Below are 13256 nucleotides of genomic sequence, written 5' to 3'. Positions count from 1 at the left end.
TTCTCTTTATGAGATAGCTATATTTTATATATGAAAAAAATTCTTGGTTAAATGCCCCGAGAAAGGAGCTACCTATCTGAGTTTAGAGGCTCAGGAAGAGAGACTCAGAGACAGGATAATACAGAAGGCTTATCATCTTCCAATGACTAATATTTAAAAAAAAAAATGATCCATTATTCCATTATTCGTCTTTGAAGAACAACCCCTGAAATTATTAACTCACCCTCACGAAAGTTAAACAGAAATAAATAGTAGTGACCAAACTACAGATAGGTCCTTAACAAAGATCTCAAAAGGAGGGTGAAATCCTGAAACAACATTCAACTCTACTAGAGAAAAGGAAGGGAAAATGAAATGAGAAGCGGGGACGGCATTCAGGCTGAATTTTCTACTCTTGGTTTGCTCAGTTGAGGTGGTGCTTAAATAGTGAAGCCATCTCAATCTACATGGAAGAAGAATAAGAGAATCTCTCATTAGATATCCTGATACAAATTCATAGAGCGTAAATTAAATGAAAAATGTGCTTACTGCCGTGAGAGCAGTTTCTGCACCCTTGTTTCCTGATTTACCACCAGCTCGGTTTAAAGCCTGTACATGTTGCCCAATTTGGCGTTAAAAACTGTATATAAAGATTGATGCAATCATTAAATAATGAGAGGTACAATACACAGCAGGCAAACTTCGAGTATCAGGTTAATTCACAATTCTCATGTAGGATACATCACCTACTTATTCTTATGATGGACAAAATAAGCTAACCCATCTGTGTACAAGAATGAGACAGGCAAGAGCAAATACATGAAAATCCTGTCTTCACTGATGCTTGCAGTTCTTCAGTCCATATATAGAGTCAAACAAATGTATGATGCAAAAAAGAAACGAATGTGTTTTATTTTGCGATGGATATGTGTATTAAGTTATTGTTGAACCAAATCAAAACTAACGGAAAATGCTGAATTACCTGATCCATATCATCACACGTGAGAACACCAAATATGCATGGAACTCCTGCAACAAAATAGAAACAGCTAAATCTTGTCCAACAAGGTGATTTTACAAATTGAAACACTTTATGAGGAAGCTCTACCAAGAAGAGAACAAGTGCTGGAAACAGTGAAGGTGTGAAACAACTTGACAATAATATGGGTACAAAATGATCATGATAGAAGCAAAATAAACAATTACTCAACCAAAAAGATGAAAAAGATATAAATAGAAGGATAATGAAGAATGATTCAGTCAAAATCTGCATCCAGGAGAGAAGTTTGTGAGAAGTAAAATGGCAAAATTCTGGTTGCAACGCATGGATGAAAAAATATCACAAATGTTGTTTAAAAATTTCTAACAAGGTAATGATAATGGAAGCAAACAACAGTTGGACAACTTCCCTATAAAGAAAAGTTGAAGTTAGCCATAAATGTACTAAGAAGCCTCTTCTAAGCTATTCGTTAGTGGCCACTAGAACACCAAGATAATTGTGATCAAAGTAACTCAGGAACTATAAAGGGAACATTCTAAGAGAAGGCTGATAAAAATAACAAGAGAAAGCGATATCTCAGTAATTACAGCATAAATATTCTAGTAAACATAGAATAAAAATGGAAATATATATTGGTAATACTAACTGACATACCTCCAGAGAGTCCAGCAGAAAGTACTCCAGATGCTGCTGAATTTGCAACGGCATCATAGTGGGTTGTATCACCTCTAATCTACAGATAAAAGAAGATCAAATCATCAAATACAAAGAAAAAGGGGAACTAACATCAAGGAGTTAAAAGTTAGACACACACAATTTCTATAAGTTGTAATATGACATAAAAGACAGAAAAATGCATCTTGTACAGAGAAGAAATGATTGAAAAGAAAAAAGTCACCTACATTCCTGAATAAAGAAAACGTAACAAAGTCAGGCAACATATACAATTATGAGTGAGTTTAGAAAGAAGGGATTACCACAGCTCCAATGCACAAAATTGCATGAAACTCTCCCGACTTTGCTAGTTTTTGTGCAACCACAGGAATTTCGAAGCTACCAGGAACACTTACAACCTAGAGGACAAAAATCAATTTGTCCCATGTTAGTTCAAAAGAAAATGATAACATGCTATATAATGACAATAACATCTGAAGGAAAGTAGGCCTGCAACTTAATTACTTAATTTTGCTAAGTTGAGTACAGAGGAAGGACATCCGTATGATTCTAATAAGAAGAACTAATGGTCAAACTTGTTCAATTTTTATTAAGTCCACTTCTAGAACTAACTCCAAAAATTTCCCAATGAAGAACTTGCAGTAAATAGTAACATAAATTTCTAGAAGATGTTACATTATCGACCAAAGAGTACTAATTCACCAAAGACAGCTGAAACATTAGTGCCAGCATACAAGTGGAAATAAATATCAGCCAGTACACTTCTGAGGAATCTACTACAACTTGAATATGAATTGCTATCAGTTCATTATGCCTGTTACGCCTGTGATATAGAGCACCTGTAATCCATCATATGTTATGGCACGAATGACATCATCTCAAAAACAATATACAGAAATATGTTAGTTGTAGACCCATACTAGATAAAAATGAAAAAGAAGAAAGAAAGAAAGAAGTTTCATACAAATACTGTAAAGGTAAAACAAAATAAAGATACTTCCTTTTTCACTCCCTGAACTATCAGTTTTTTTTACAATAACCTCTTAAACATTGTTTTTGATATATAACAACCCCTAAATTATTTTTTTGGTACATAATAACCTCCTAATCGAATAGGTCAAATGAGATATTCTGATAATTTTGAAGGCCATTATGTATCAAAAAAAAAAGGTTCAAGAAGTCATTGTGCAAAAGCTTTAATAGTTCGGAGGATGAAAAGTAAATTATCCCAACAAAATATATAGATTAAAATTGATCAATAATCTAGTTAAAGTGTTCCTTTAGTACATCAACAGAGGATTCTAGCTAAGGTTCAAAATTACCATTTTTCTGATGGAAACATATAATTGAGACAAAAAGAAGAAGCCCTGAAATTTCATACTGTTATATCTTCTTCTCTAATGGAATATCTCCTAAAGGTCTCTAGAGCTCCCTCCAACAGCAAATTTGTCACTATCTCGTTAAACCGTGCTACAACCTGCAGAACGAGAACCCAAATAAAGTTAAGGGTGATACATTAGATTTTAAAATGAAAACGTATAATGTCATATATATAAAGATATACTTTTATACCTCATCAGATTTTAAGCTTACAACCAACACAAAAATCATAAATTAGAAGTAGAAATAAAGCAAATAAATCGACTGTATTCTTGGAAAATCTAATAAATTTGTATTTACTATTAAAAAAGAAGAAACTCCAAGCCTCAAATTGACCCATCTAAGAAAATCGACAAAAGATAACATGACCAATTCATAACCTCCTGCGCGAGATTACCTACATTGAGGAAAAAAAACACTAAAATTTCCAGTTGGACACTCGAAAAGGCCAATTCCCAAAGTGGCATTTCATCAAACAAGTACTACGCATTCCACTTCTGATAAAGCAAAATAAACAAAACACTAAGTCTCACCACTGCAAATCTCAGTCCTTCGGTGTTCGTCAGCGAGCCTAACAAACGTTTTGGCCCCGCGGCCGCGACGACGGAGAGGGATCTCCCACTCCTTGCAGACACCAAGGTTTTCGAGGAAACTACAAAGATAAAGAGATCCAGAAATGGAGAGGGGATGAAGAAAGGGGAGTGGATGGGAGAGGAGAGAGGTGATTACGCACCAGAGATGGAAGAAGGGAAGGAGACTAAATTCTTGGGAGAAGCGCCGAGGTGAGCACTCGGAGCAAACCGAGGAGTCGAGAGGGAGAGAGACGGTAGGAGGTGGGCGAGCTTGGCCGTAGCGGCAGTCGAGGCCATCGCTTCACTGCTTGCTTTGCTGCGCTGTTAGCTCTGGTCGTCGACGAGCTAAGGTTAAAAAAGGAGGCTAAGATTAAAAAGGAGAAAGCCGATCAGTAGCACGGATGTAGGAAATTCCTACAGTTGGAGATGCAGAGGATCCGTTATTCCTAACTAAAGAGGTTAACTATTCACGAATGCCACACGTGCCGAAAAGTTTAAATAGGTTTTTGTACGTATACCCTTTGAAGTTTTATATTTGCGTGGATACCCTTTAAAAAATTTCTTATTTGGTTATATACATTCTCTAAACTCTTATTCATATAAATATTTTTAAAAGTTTAGATATAAAAAAAATAATGCCTATATTAGTTTTAAATTATTAAAACTCAACCTTATATTTATTGAAAAGTAAGAAGGAGTATTCATGGAAAAAACATATTTTTGGGGCATACAAACTATACATACAAATATCATATCAACTTTAGATAGGTATACAAGTAAATAAAAGAAAATTTAAGGAAATATATGCAAAAAATAATAAATAATAATAATAACTATTCTAAAGTCATACGGAAATAAGAGGTTTTAGAAGGGTATACTTGCAAAACTTTCCAAAGACTCCGCAGCAATTTTAGGGTTCCGTTTCTCTTTTCCTCTTCTGATTCAGTTCATCTCTTCCTTTCTAAGAAAGTCTTATACTGCAATTATTCAGGTTCCTTCTTGTTTTTTACTCCCTATTAGATGCTGTTATGCTGTTTGATTTCGCTCTTCTTTCTGCGTCTTTCTTTGTTGGTTCGGATGGAAATTCTTGGGAAAAAAAAATTCCATCTTGATGGTGATTATTGATGGTAAGTATCATATAATTGAATACCCATATCGGATATCCGGTCGGTAGACTTGTTTGATGCTTCCAGATTTCTTCTGAGCAGTTCTTTTATTGTAATTTTTTTATGCTTGAATGAGCTAATAGCTATTGTCTAATTTGGATTCTCTTTCGGTTTGAGAATTTGAGATAGGGCAGTGTTGTTATCATGATCTAATGGCTTGATTTTATAATAACTTTTGGTTAGTTTCACTATTAGTGATGATGGGAAGCTGTTGCTCGTGGAATGGGGCTCTCTCACCTGATGACTTCAATGCATCTGCAGTAGCTCTTGCTAAGAGGTGGAAGGAGATTGATGCAACTCTTCCTCAGTGGATATGGATGCCTTGTCGAAGATTGGGTGTGTTATCTAATGTTGGTGATTGGTCTCTCTCTTTTGTTGCATAAATTTCTTACCATTAAGTTATCAATTCCTCAGTCTTGATTGTTTCCATGTTCATCTCATTATGCTCAGGCAGAGGGGTATTTGGTACTAGAGAAGGTGTATCATCCCAGTAGACGCGAGGTCAGTATGTTTGCTAGTTTACCGCTAATAAATATGCACTGTTTTCTTCAAACTGATTTTGTCAATGGTGGTTTATTTTCTCAGGAACAGAATAGTGATAACAGCTGCTTTCCTAGTGAAGAGCTCGTCGATGATGCTACCTTGGTATACATTGTCACTGCAGAATTTGGCATCTTGTTAGTATTTTTCTGTGTTTAGACGAAACAATATGATCATTTACTAGCGCGCCAATGGCACCCACTCTTTTGTATCTGCAAAGGAATGGTTCTTCATTAATTTATTTGCTGGGAGTAGGGTGAGTCTTGTTTTTGACATTCTGAATGAATGTAAGTAATAGAATCATCCAAGCCTCTTAGTAGTTCTCATAGAATATCGTGTAGAAACCTAACATGTTTGGCATGTAATTAAGATTTTCCAAACTTCAGCTTCCCTTCGGTCTTTCTTGTGAATGTTTCTGTACATTTTGTTGTTCATAATATGTCTGCTAAGACTTAGCCAGCTTTCATTCTGTTGTTAGGTCCAGAGCAACAATGAGGATATTATGCATGCCTATGATTTCCACATAGTTTACAGTTTCTCTTACAGGGTTCCGGTACTATATTTTCGTGGTTATACAAGTGGTATGTCTCTTCTGGAATAGCTGTGCACAGGCTAATTCTTTCTTTTTTTCCTGTTTCTTCAAAAAAATGAAGATTGGCATCTCACCTTTTTCTTTTCAGTAGATGGTGATCCTCTGAACTTAGATGACATTGAAAAGGACCTGCCTCCATATTCATTTAAAATCCTAAGCGAATCAAAATGGACTTTCATGACTCAGGAGGTACATGCACTTTGACATTGTTTTGTTGATATAGAACGTATTAAGTTTTAAGCTGCAAAACTACTGAATTATCATCGTATAGATTTATTTCCACAGAGTAGCACTTTGTGAGCATGAAGAATACAGACCGGGTAATTCTTTATATTGGGATAGCATGTGAACCATGCTGCTTGACATGTTTGGAAGACTTGGTTGCTAAAGTATTTATATTGGTCCATTCCGTCCGCTGCTTTCTTAGTCCATTCCCGGTTGCCATTTCTCCTAATTGTTGTTTTAAGAGGAGAGTTTTATGGGACTAGCTCAACATTCACTTCTGGGGGACAGCATTGACATACTACAAGTTTTATTTTTGCTGAAAAGATTATGATTATTTTGTGATTCTTGCAGGAGCATCCCTACTTGAGCAGGCCATGGTACATGTTGCACCCCTGTGGAACTAGTGATTGGATGAAGTTGCTTGTTGGAGGTGATGAGCCAAGAGAAGATCTCAAGACCCTGCACTATTTAACTGCGTGGTTATCTGTCGTTGGCCAAGCAGTTGGACTGCGAATCCCCATTGAACTGTGTCATAAGTCTTTGTGACATTGGTTGGCCAATTTGTAATGTTTGTTTAACTTGGAAATCCTGAGCATTTAGTCATTTCTTTCAGAATTTAATGTCATAATTATTCTTTTCCAGAAGGTATTATTTGACAATTGTTGTCATGTATCATGTACATATATATACTTGTATTAGAAGACTGGGATGACAACCTAACTCAGTCATCAGAACTAAGACAACCAAAATGAAACAGATACAAAATGATTCCCTAGTTGCCTGCTTGTATTTCCTTTCCAATGAAAATATCAGCATAAGTTTTTGTCAAATTCAATCAGGAATCTGCAGATGGACACATCTCTGCATTAACTGTGATCACATAATAAATCACCGAACATTTAAAAAGGAGAGAAGAAAAAACTGTCTTCTTGTACATGCGACATTTATCTAAAGCTATTTTTCCAAATTGTGACAATTGGCAATGATTTGCACCTGTAAATGATGGTGCTAAATGCACTTGGTTCCACAGTTCCAGCCCTTCCAGTGTAATGGTCATCTTGCAGTCTAAAGGTTAGGTGCTATGCCATCTTAGAGATGAACCAGCCAAAATCTACTACCAGTGCAGCATCATGTTGCCTTTGGTGTTCTCTGAAAGCAAACGAGAAATTCGGTATTTCCCTCTGCCCCCTTTATTGGTGATTCTATCCACCCTTTACTGCAGAATCCAAATTCTTCTACACCCTTAATTATCCTGTCAAGAACCTGTAGGCAGTACTCAAATTATATCGTAAGCTACTGATAGAATGGTAAAAATTCTTTTTTACACACAACAATTACTTTTTATAGTATTAGCATAGCAAGAAATTACTCAAATTGCATTGCTTCAAATTGGCATCATTATACAAGAATTCCTATGCATCTATAACTTACAGCAACTTACAAGTTAAGAATGCAATCACATGAAAGAAGTTCAGAATAGAAATGTATGCCATTTCAGTTAACTCTTGCAGAACCTCTACGAAAAAATGCAGTAATATAATTAAAGGTAGTATCAAATAGAAGGTGATGTGGTTTTCTAGACTGGAAAGATGCTTTGCCTAGGAAAGGTGTGGCAGCGTTCATATCACCCTTCAACCTCACAAGCTGAAATGGAGGTTCATTTAAATGCTAAAAGTTTCCCAATTAAAAAAGAACCTGATGGGTTGGGAGGCAAGCAGGTTTTCGTTGATCTGTAAATTGTAATGATTCCATCCATGTGTCAAGGACAAAAGAGGACTAACAGATTTATTAGCAATAATCCCCAGATACAACAATGGGATCTCTGAAGTAGAATTCATCACCCTATTATTCTAATAGGACAAGTCTGGTTAATTTACCAGCTACACAAATCCAGAGCTATCTAGTAAACAATCCTACCCCTGGAGTCACTTAGTTGTATTGCATAAAGTTGGCTACATCTGATGATATCAATAAAGATAGAATGACTATAAGGGATCAAGTATTAATACATATTACTAAAGCCTAAAAGGTGATTAAACAGAAAAATTAAAGCAACAAGGACATGGATACCAGTAAGTAACCAACATAAAATGAGGCAAATACATACTTCTTGGTGCACCTGAGGGTCTCTCACAATCCCACCACCTCCTACCTGAAAAGACAAGAAAAGATGTAATTTATTCAATGATAACCTTCATTGACAGAATCAGACAATTATATCAGAACAAATGAACATCTTCATCTCTCTACATAAAAATCCTCTAACTTCATCTTTGGTAGAACAGAACTAGAGTTCAAAAATAAGATTAGAGCAGTAGAAGGCTTTGCATAACAAGTGAATCATACATTAGCCCATAGTAGGAATTAGTTAATTTATGTTTAGCATCTTAGGCTATAAGTGAACCTTCAATGATTTAAAGATCATCATAGTGACAAACCTGGGATTTGCGTGCCTCAAACTGAGGCTTCACCAATGTTATCAATATAGACTCCATCTTCATAACTTTCACTACAGCAGGCATCACCTACATTGTACGGATGAAAGTTGCATTCAAATAATTCTTTTACATCTCATTCTAATCATGCAGATGATAAGTCAGAAGAACCAAAAAGTACAATAAACTGATTGCACCTTAGGGAACCAAATAGCAATAAGAAATTCAGAAATGCGTCCTAATCTGAAACAGCACAGAATTTAGCTGCTGATGATTGAAAACATACCATAAGTATGGAAATGAATGATAAGTCTAGGGTAACTAAGTCAACTAGTTGTGGCAACTCCGAAAGATATCTTAAATTTGTCCGCTCCATTATACATACATGCTCATCTCGGCGAATTTTTTCAGCCACCTACAAAACCAATGTATGTTGGATAAGAAAGAAGTCCATGTCACAGCAATCAACCACAATTAAAGCAAATGAAATGTTAGTCGAAAGGCCATATATCAGATGTCACATACAATTTCCATTTCCAGAGAGTGGTTCTTCAAGTTTAATGAAATGCCTCATAATATTGTAGGTTAATCAAATTATCAGTCAGGGTTTCCTGGATTAAGACGTGAAACTCTAGTTTCCATAAAGGCAGAAATTATGCATCAAATTTCAAGAAACAATATTTCCTCCATTTGAGATCCAGTTATATCTTCTGTAAACAGAGTTTGGAGAATGTCCCCAAGCTCATAAGGTAAATTTATACTTTTCGTTAGTATAGAAGAACGTCAAAGCTGTTTTTCAGATCAAATTTAAGGGAAGTCATCCAATCAACTTTCCACAAAACGGTGGCAAAACATATTACTAATACAAATATTCCCATTTCCCAATTGGATTTGATCAATCCAATCAGATCTGATTAATTCCAACATATCAAATTCCAATAAGGATCCATTTATTGGAAAAAGAACTGGGAGAAGTACGCAAACCTGTCCATAGCCAACATCAACACCATAAACGTATGATGCACCATGTTGAAGTAAACAATCAGTAAAACCACCTGTGGATAATCCTGAATCAAGTGCTACTTTTCCAACAACATCGACATCAAACTGTTTGATAGCTGCCTCTAGCTTGTTTCCTGCTCTGAATTTGACGAAAATGGATCAGATAATTATACAGCCTATAAACAGTTCTTACTGATGAATATAGGTCGTTTATAGGGAAGCATCACCTACATACATATTTTGGAACTACAGCATTTATCTCTACAATTGACTTATCAGATACAGGAGTTCCAGCTTTGCTTACTACTCTTCCATCCACAAGAACTTTGCCTACAAAGGCCATAAAAAAAAGGAAAATCACAATGTTCAAATAGAAATATGCATGCAGAAACTAATATATACATAAATATCTATGCAAAAACAGCATCTAACAAAACTAACCTTGCAGAATCCATGACTGGATATAGGTTCGGCTATATTGTTGAAACCTTTCAAGGCATACCTCATCCAATCTCTTCTTTCTGAAGAAAAGATATAACCTTTGGAGTTAGATTAGCATTATAAACAACTACGGTAGACAATATAATGGCAAATAAATGGTTCTCTATTTCTTCTTGCTTAGCGTCCTACATTACAATCTCCCACATAATCCATTCTCAATCCCAAGTCAGGCCATTTCAGTCCCATCTCCTGTTTGCTACTTTATAATTCCATAGCACACTAGGGTTTAGGGTTTCATTAATTCACTCATAAGAGATTTCCCAAATTTCTGGTGAACTGAAAAGAAACATCAAGGGAAAGAGAGAAAGAGCAAAGATAGCGTACTTCTTCGGCACTTGATTTCTCTCAGATTTTGCTATCGCAAATGTTCTGATTGGATGACAATTAGATTCCCTGCCGACCCATGTCACTAAATAAAAGGAAAAAAAAAGGGTGCAAAATGGTAAATGTGATAAAAGAGAACAAATCTAAGGAAATTTCGAGAAAAATACCTCAGAAACCAAACAATAGAAGAAAGAATCAGAGGGAAGAAGGGAGATGGGTGTAATAAAAGAAAAAGGGAGGGATTCATACGCTTAAAATGACTGGAATTGATGGAGGAGGAGAAGAAGGAAGTCGCCGTAGAGCGAGAAATCGGAAGCCTCAACGCCATCTCTACTTCTACTTCTACTTCTTCTACTTCGATTCGTGACGAACTGGGTATGGATATCCCTGCGCCCGTCTGGCTGGGAACTGGGTATGGATCGGGTAAAGATTAATTTGGGTCGGGTCGGCAGATTTGAACCCGATAAAAGTAATTATAAATTATACACGCAGAAGTCTATACCCAATAAAACCATCTAGGAGCCGAAGGAAGTCCCGGATTATCCCTTTGATTCTCTTAAGGTCAACTTGTTTTTCTCTTTGTTCTTTGAATTTGGTTAAAATTTCTATTTGTTTTAAACTCACAATGATGGGTATAGATAGTCTGCACTAAGATTTTTACCATAAACTCATAAAGATTTTAAGTACTAAAAATGATTTGGCAGCCAAATAGGATTTCTTGAATTAGATTCTGCAAAAGATCTACTTTCCCATATGATGATTTAATGACCCTTTTTTTTTCTTTTTTTTAATCTCACCACTCCAACATCTTCCACCAACCTCCAAAATAAAAAAATAAAATTTCTTCCAGTTCCACCAACCACACACCAAACTTCAAAACAGACTCTCTCTCTCTCTTTCTATGTTTCACTTTCACTCACTTTATCAAAAATAAATAAATAAAATAACTCATTCACAGCTTCTCTTCACCTCTTTCCATATCTTTGGTTCCTTTGCTACATCTCCCATATTTTTCTTCCCATATTTGGCAACGAAAGATGCATGGTTCCAAGAAATACTCCCAATCTGAGGTCTCCATCCACACCTCAAAGAAAGATTGCTGGGTGGTCATCCATGGCAAGGTCTGGGAATGTTTCCCCCATTTTTTCCTTTTTCTGAATAAGCCCTTTAAACTACATTTGTTGTTGTGTTGTTCTCCTTATGTTAAATTCAGGTTTATGATGTGACCACCTTCTTAGAAGATCATCCTGGAGGGGAGGATGCCCTCCTACAAGCTTCAGGTATCACTGTTCTTTTTCTTTAATCTTTAATTTAATATATATTTAGCATTTGCTTGGTTCTTGTTGTTATAGTTGTTACATGATTGTTAGATTAAAATGAGTTTTTTAGGGGATGTTATATGTGGATAACTAAACATCAAAAGTTGGTATATGATTGTTAATACCACAATGCCTAAATCTTAGTTTTGCTTCATTGCATTTGGTTTGAACTTTGAAGCTTCTGGAGATGCTACCAATTCATTTGAGGAGGTGGGTCACAGCACCTCAGCCATCAGCATGATGGAGAATTATTTAATCGGCGCCATTGAGGGTTACACGGCGAAGAGTGAGGGAGGCCGGAAGACAATGGATTTGGGAGAAGCAGCTAGAGCCAAGAGAATGCAAGAGAGCAATCAACCATCCTACACCTTCTTTGACTACCTCCTCCCTCTTCTTGTCCTTGGGTTGGCATTTGTGGCTTGGTATTACCTCACTTTCTACTCAGAGGCCAAAGCCTAGAGGAGCATATGAAGAGCTCAGTTTGGTAGAGTGGCTATTCCTAAGTTATTGAGAAGAATCGGAGTGTCATGTGAAATAAGTTGTTGAAAGATTAGATTTTTATGGTATGGAGTGAGGGAGAGAATAGAATGATTATGTAGTGTTTTGAGACTTATTTGACTGAATGCATGAAATACAAGTGATGCTGTGATGGAGATCATTATGAAAACTCCTTGTGTAAGTGGTCTCATTGGTACCATTTTTATTACACAATGAGTATGTGGAATGAGTTTTTCAAAGATGAAATAATTAATGTTAGAGAGTTAGGGAGAGAAATTGCTGCTAGACATTGTTGGTTCACCAAACTCTTGTTGGCACATTTATTGTTTAGGAACCTATTTGATGAAATGCTTGAATGAAAAGTCTTTGAGATCACTAAGGAAATTTCCTCCTGAAATGGTTTCACTGGTCCATCATCCTTATTACATAATGAGCATTTGTAAAATGCAATATCTTAGCTGCTTTATTATGCCTCAATTTCCTAACTTTGAATCATCATTGGCAATATTGTTGAATGATGAAATGATCATTCATTGTGGAGGCCACAGCAGCAGAAGGCCTTATGGTAGTGAAATCTGAAAGCAAAGAGCTGAAACGGGTTTGATCCATCGATCACAGTCAAGCATTTGCCAGTGCTCCCATTGAGCTAGAAGTGGAAGCTTCGATGGTTGAACTGTGGCGGTGGGTTGATCGACTTCCAGTCAGCCTGGGCCAGGCTGTTAAGCGAATGCAGTGCTCAAAGGCCGACTAAACCATTGTTGTCCACAGATAGATAGTTCTGTCCTTCAGAGCATTTGTCCATATAGTTGCTAAACCTATGCATGAGAGTAATAGTCATAAGATCTGTGCTCTCTATCTTGGTCATAAGAATGATACAATTACCTATGGAAGCCAGAGGTGGATCCTGAGGTAGATTGCCAACCGAAATATGCATTGTAATCCTCTGATTCACCTCCTACTATGTTTGGAACAGCATAAACTCCACGATCATCGATAGGAACATAGTCTGATTGCAGTGCACCAGCAACCAAAGTATCATCCTCGTGAG

At 36.4% G+C, this 13256-nt stretch overlaps 4 protein-coding genes across 17 annotated transcripts; 2 read left to right on the top strand and 2 right to left on the bottom strand.

Moving 5' to 3' along the window:
- Window positions 1-152: 152 nt before the first annotated feature.
- LOC140802038 (6,7-dimethyl-8-ribityllumazine synthase, chloroplastic) lies at window positions 153-3978 on the bottom strand. Its single transcript, XM_073157447.1, has 8 exons — window positions 3768-3978; window positions 3568-3686; window positions 3036-3131; window positions 1957-2052; window positions 1634-1712; window positions 962-1008; window positions 529-588; window positions 153-442 (listed from the first exon to the last, which is right to left on the bottom strand). Exons 1-8 carry the CDS (start codon window positions 3901-3903, stop codon window positions 404-406), a joined length of 672 nt encoding a protein of 223 aa, XP_073013548.1. The 5' UTR covers window positions 3904-3978; the 3' UTR covers window positions 153-403.
- Window positions 3979-4475: 497 nt separating this feature from the next.
- On the top strand, window positions 4476-6773 carry LOC140801840 (ubiquitin-like-conjugating enzyme ATG10). Of its 14 annotated transcripts, none has more exons than XM_073157172.1 (7): window positions 4476-4597; window positions 4968-5108; window positions 5223-5273; window positions 5358-5417; window positions 5791-5893; window positions 5993-6093; window positions 6481-6773. In XM_073157172.1, exons 2-7 carry the CDS (start codon window positions 5064-5066, stop codon window positions 6673-6675), a joined length of 555 nt encoding a protein of 184 aa, XP_073013273.1. In that variant the 5' UTR covers window positions 4476-4597; window positions 4968-5063; the 3' UTR covers window positions 6676-6773. The 14 variants fall into 14 exon arrangements, with proteins under 14 accessions (XP_073013273.1, XP_073013270.1, XP_073013276.1 ...); XM_073157169.1 differs by having other exon boundaries at window positions 4482-4597; window positions 4968-5122; window positions 5996-6093; XM_073157175.1 differs by having other exon boundaries at window positions 4483-4597; window positions 4956-5108.
- A 114-nt stretch (window positions 6774-6887) lies between these two features.
- LOC140801844 (uncharacterized) lies at window positions 6888-10791 on the bottom strand. Its single transcript, XM_073157180.1, has 9 exons — window positions 10641-10791; window positions 10392-10476; window positions 10008-10087; window positions 9794-9896; window positions 9549-9705; window positions 8851-8979; window positions 8568-8654; window positions 8237-8281; window positions 6888-7392 (listed from the first exon to the last, which is right to left on the bottom strand). The coding sequence occupies exons 1-9, from the start codon at window positions 10717-10719 to the stop codon at window positions 7258-7260; spliced, it is 900 nt and encodes a 299-aa protein (XP_073013281.1). The 5' UTR covers window positions 10720-10791; the 3' UTR covers window positions 6888-7257.
- A 141-nt stretch (window positions 10792-10932) lies between these two features.
- On the top strand, window positions 10933-12377 carry LOC140801843 (uncharacterized). Its single transcript, XM_073157179.1, has 3 exons — window positions 10933-11512; window positions 11605-11671; window positions 11889-12377. Exons 1-3 carry the CDS (start codon window positions 11429-11431, stop codon window positions 12167-12169), a joined length of 432 nt encoding a protein of 143 aa, XP_073013280.1. The 5' UTR covers window positions 10933-11428; the 3' UTR covers window positions 12170-12377.
- Window positions 12378-13256: the final 879 nt, after the last annotated feature.

This window comes from Typha latifolia, chromosome 15 (assembly GCF_019914945.1).
Source record: "Typha latifolia isolate L0001 chromosome 15, TyphaL0001v2, whole genome shotgun sequence".
NCBI classification, from domain to species: Eukaryota; Viridiplantae; Streptophyta; class Magnoliopsida; order Poales; family Typhaceae; genus Typha; species Typha latifolia.
This window is presented reverse-complemented; position numbering and strand designations above follow the sequence as displayed.

Bases quoted from the DNA above. Each gene is read 5' to 3' on its own strand.
- LOC140801843 (XM_073157179.1), top strand. From the start codon at position 11,429: ATGCATGGTTCCAAGAAATACTCCCAATCTGAGGTCTCCATCCACACC. The intron at 11,513-11,604 runs GTCTGGGAATGT...TGTTAAATTCAG, and splicing joins GGGTGGTCATCCATGGCAAG to GTTTATGATGTGACCACCTT. The intron at 11,672-11,888 runs GTATCACTGTTC...TGAACTTTGAAG, and splicing joins TGCCCTCCTACAAGCTTCAG to CTTCTGGAGATGCTACCAAT.
- LOC140801844 (XM_073157180.1), bottom strand. From the start codon at position 10,719: ATGGCGTTGAGGCTTCCGATTTCTCGCTCTACGGCGACTTCCTTCTTC. The intron at 9,897-10,007 runs GTTAGTTTTGTT...TGGCCTTTGTAG, and splicing joins CCAGTCATGGATTCTGCAAG to GCAAAGTTCTTGTGGATGGA. The intron at 9,706-9,793 runs GTGATGCTTCCC...CGTCAAATTCAG, and splicing joins GTTCCAAAATATGTATGTAG to AGCAGGAAACAAGCTAGAGG.
- LOC140801840 (XM_073157164.1), top strand. The intron at 5,123-5,222 runs GTTGGTGATTGG...CATTATGCTCAG, and splicing joins GATTGGGTGTGTTATCTAAT to GCAGAGGGGTATTTGGTACT. The intron at 5,418-5,790 runs GTATACATTGTC...TTCTGTTGTTAG, and splicing joins TCGTCGATGATGCTACCTTG to GTCCAGAGCAACAATGAGGA.
- LOC140802038 (XM_073157447.1), bottom strand. From the start codon at position 3,903: ATGGCCTCGACTGCCGCTACGGCCAAGCTCGCCCACCTCCTACCGTCT. The intron at 3,132-3,567 runs GTGAGACTTAGT...CTCGTTCTGCAG, and splicing joins AAGGACTGAGATTTGCAGTG to GTTGTAGCACGGTTTAACGA. The intron at 443-528 runs GTAAGCACATTT...TCTTCCATGTAG, and splicing joins CAGAAACTGCTCTCACGGCA to ATTGAGATGGCTTCACTATT.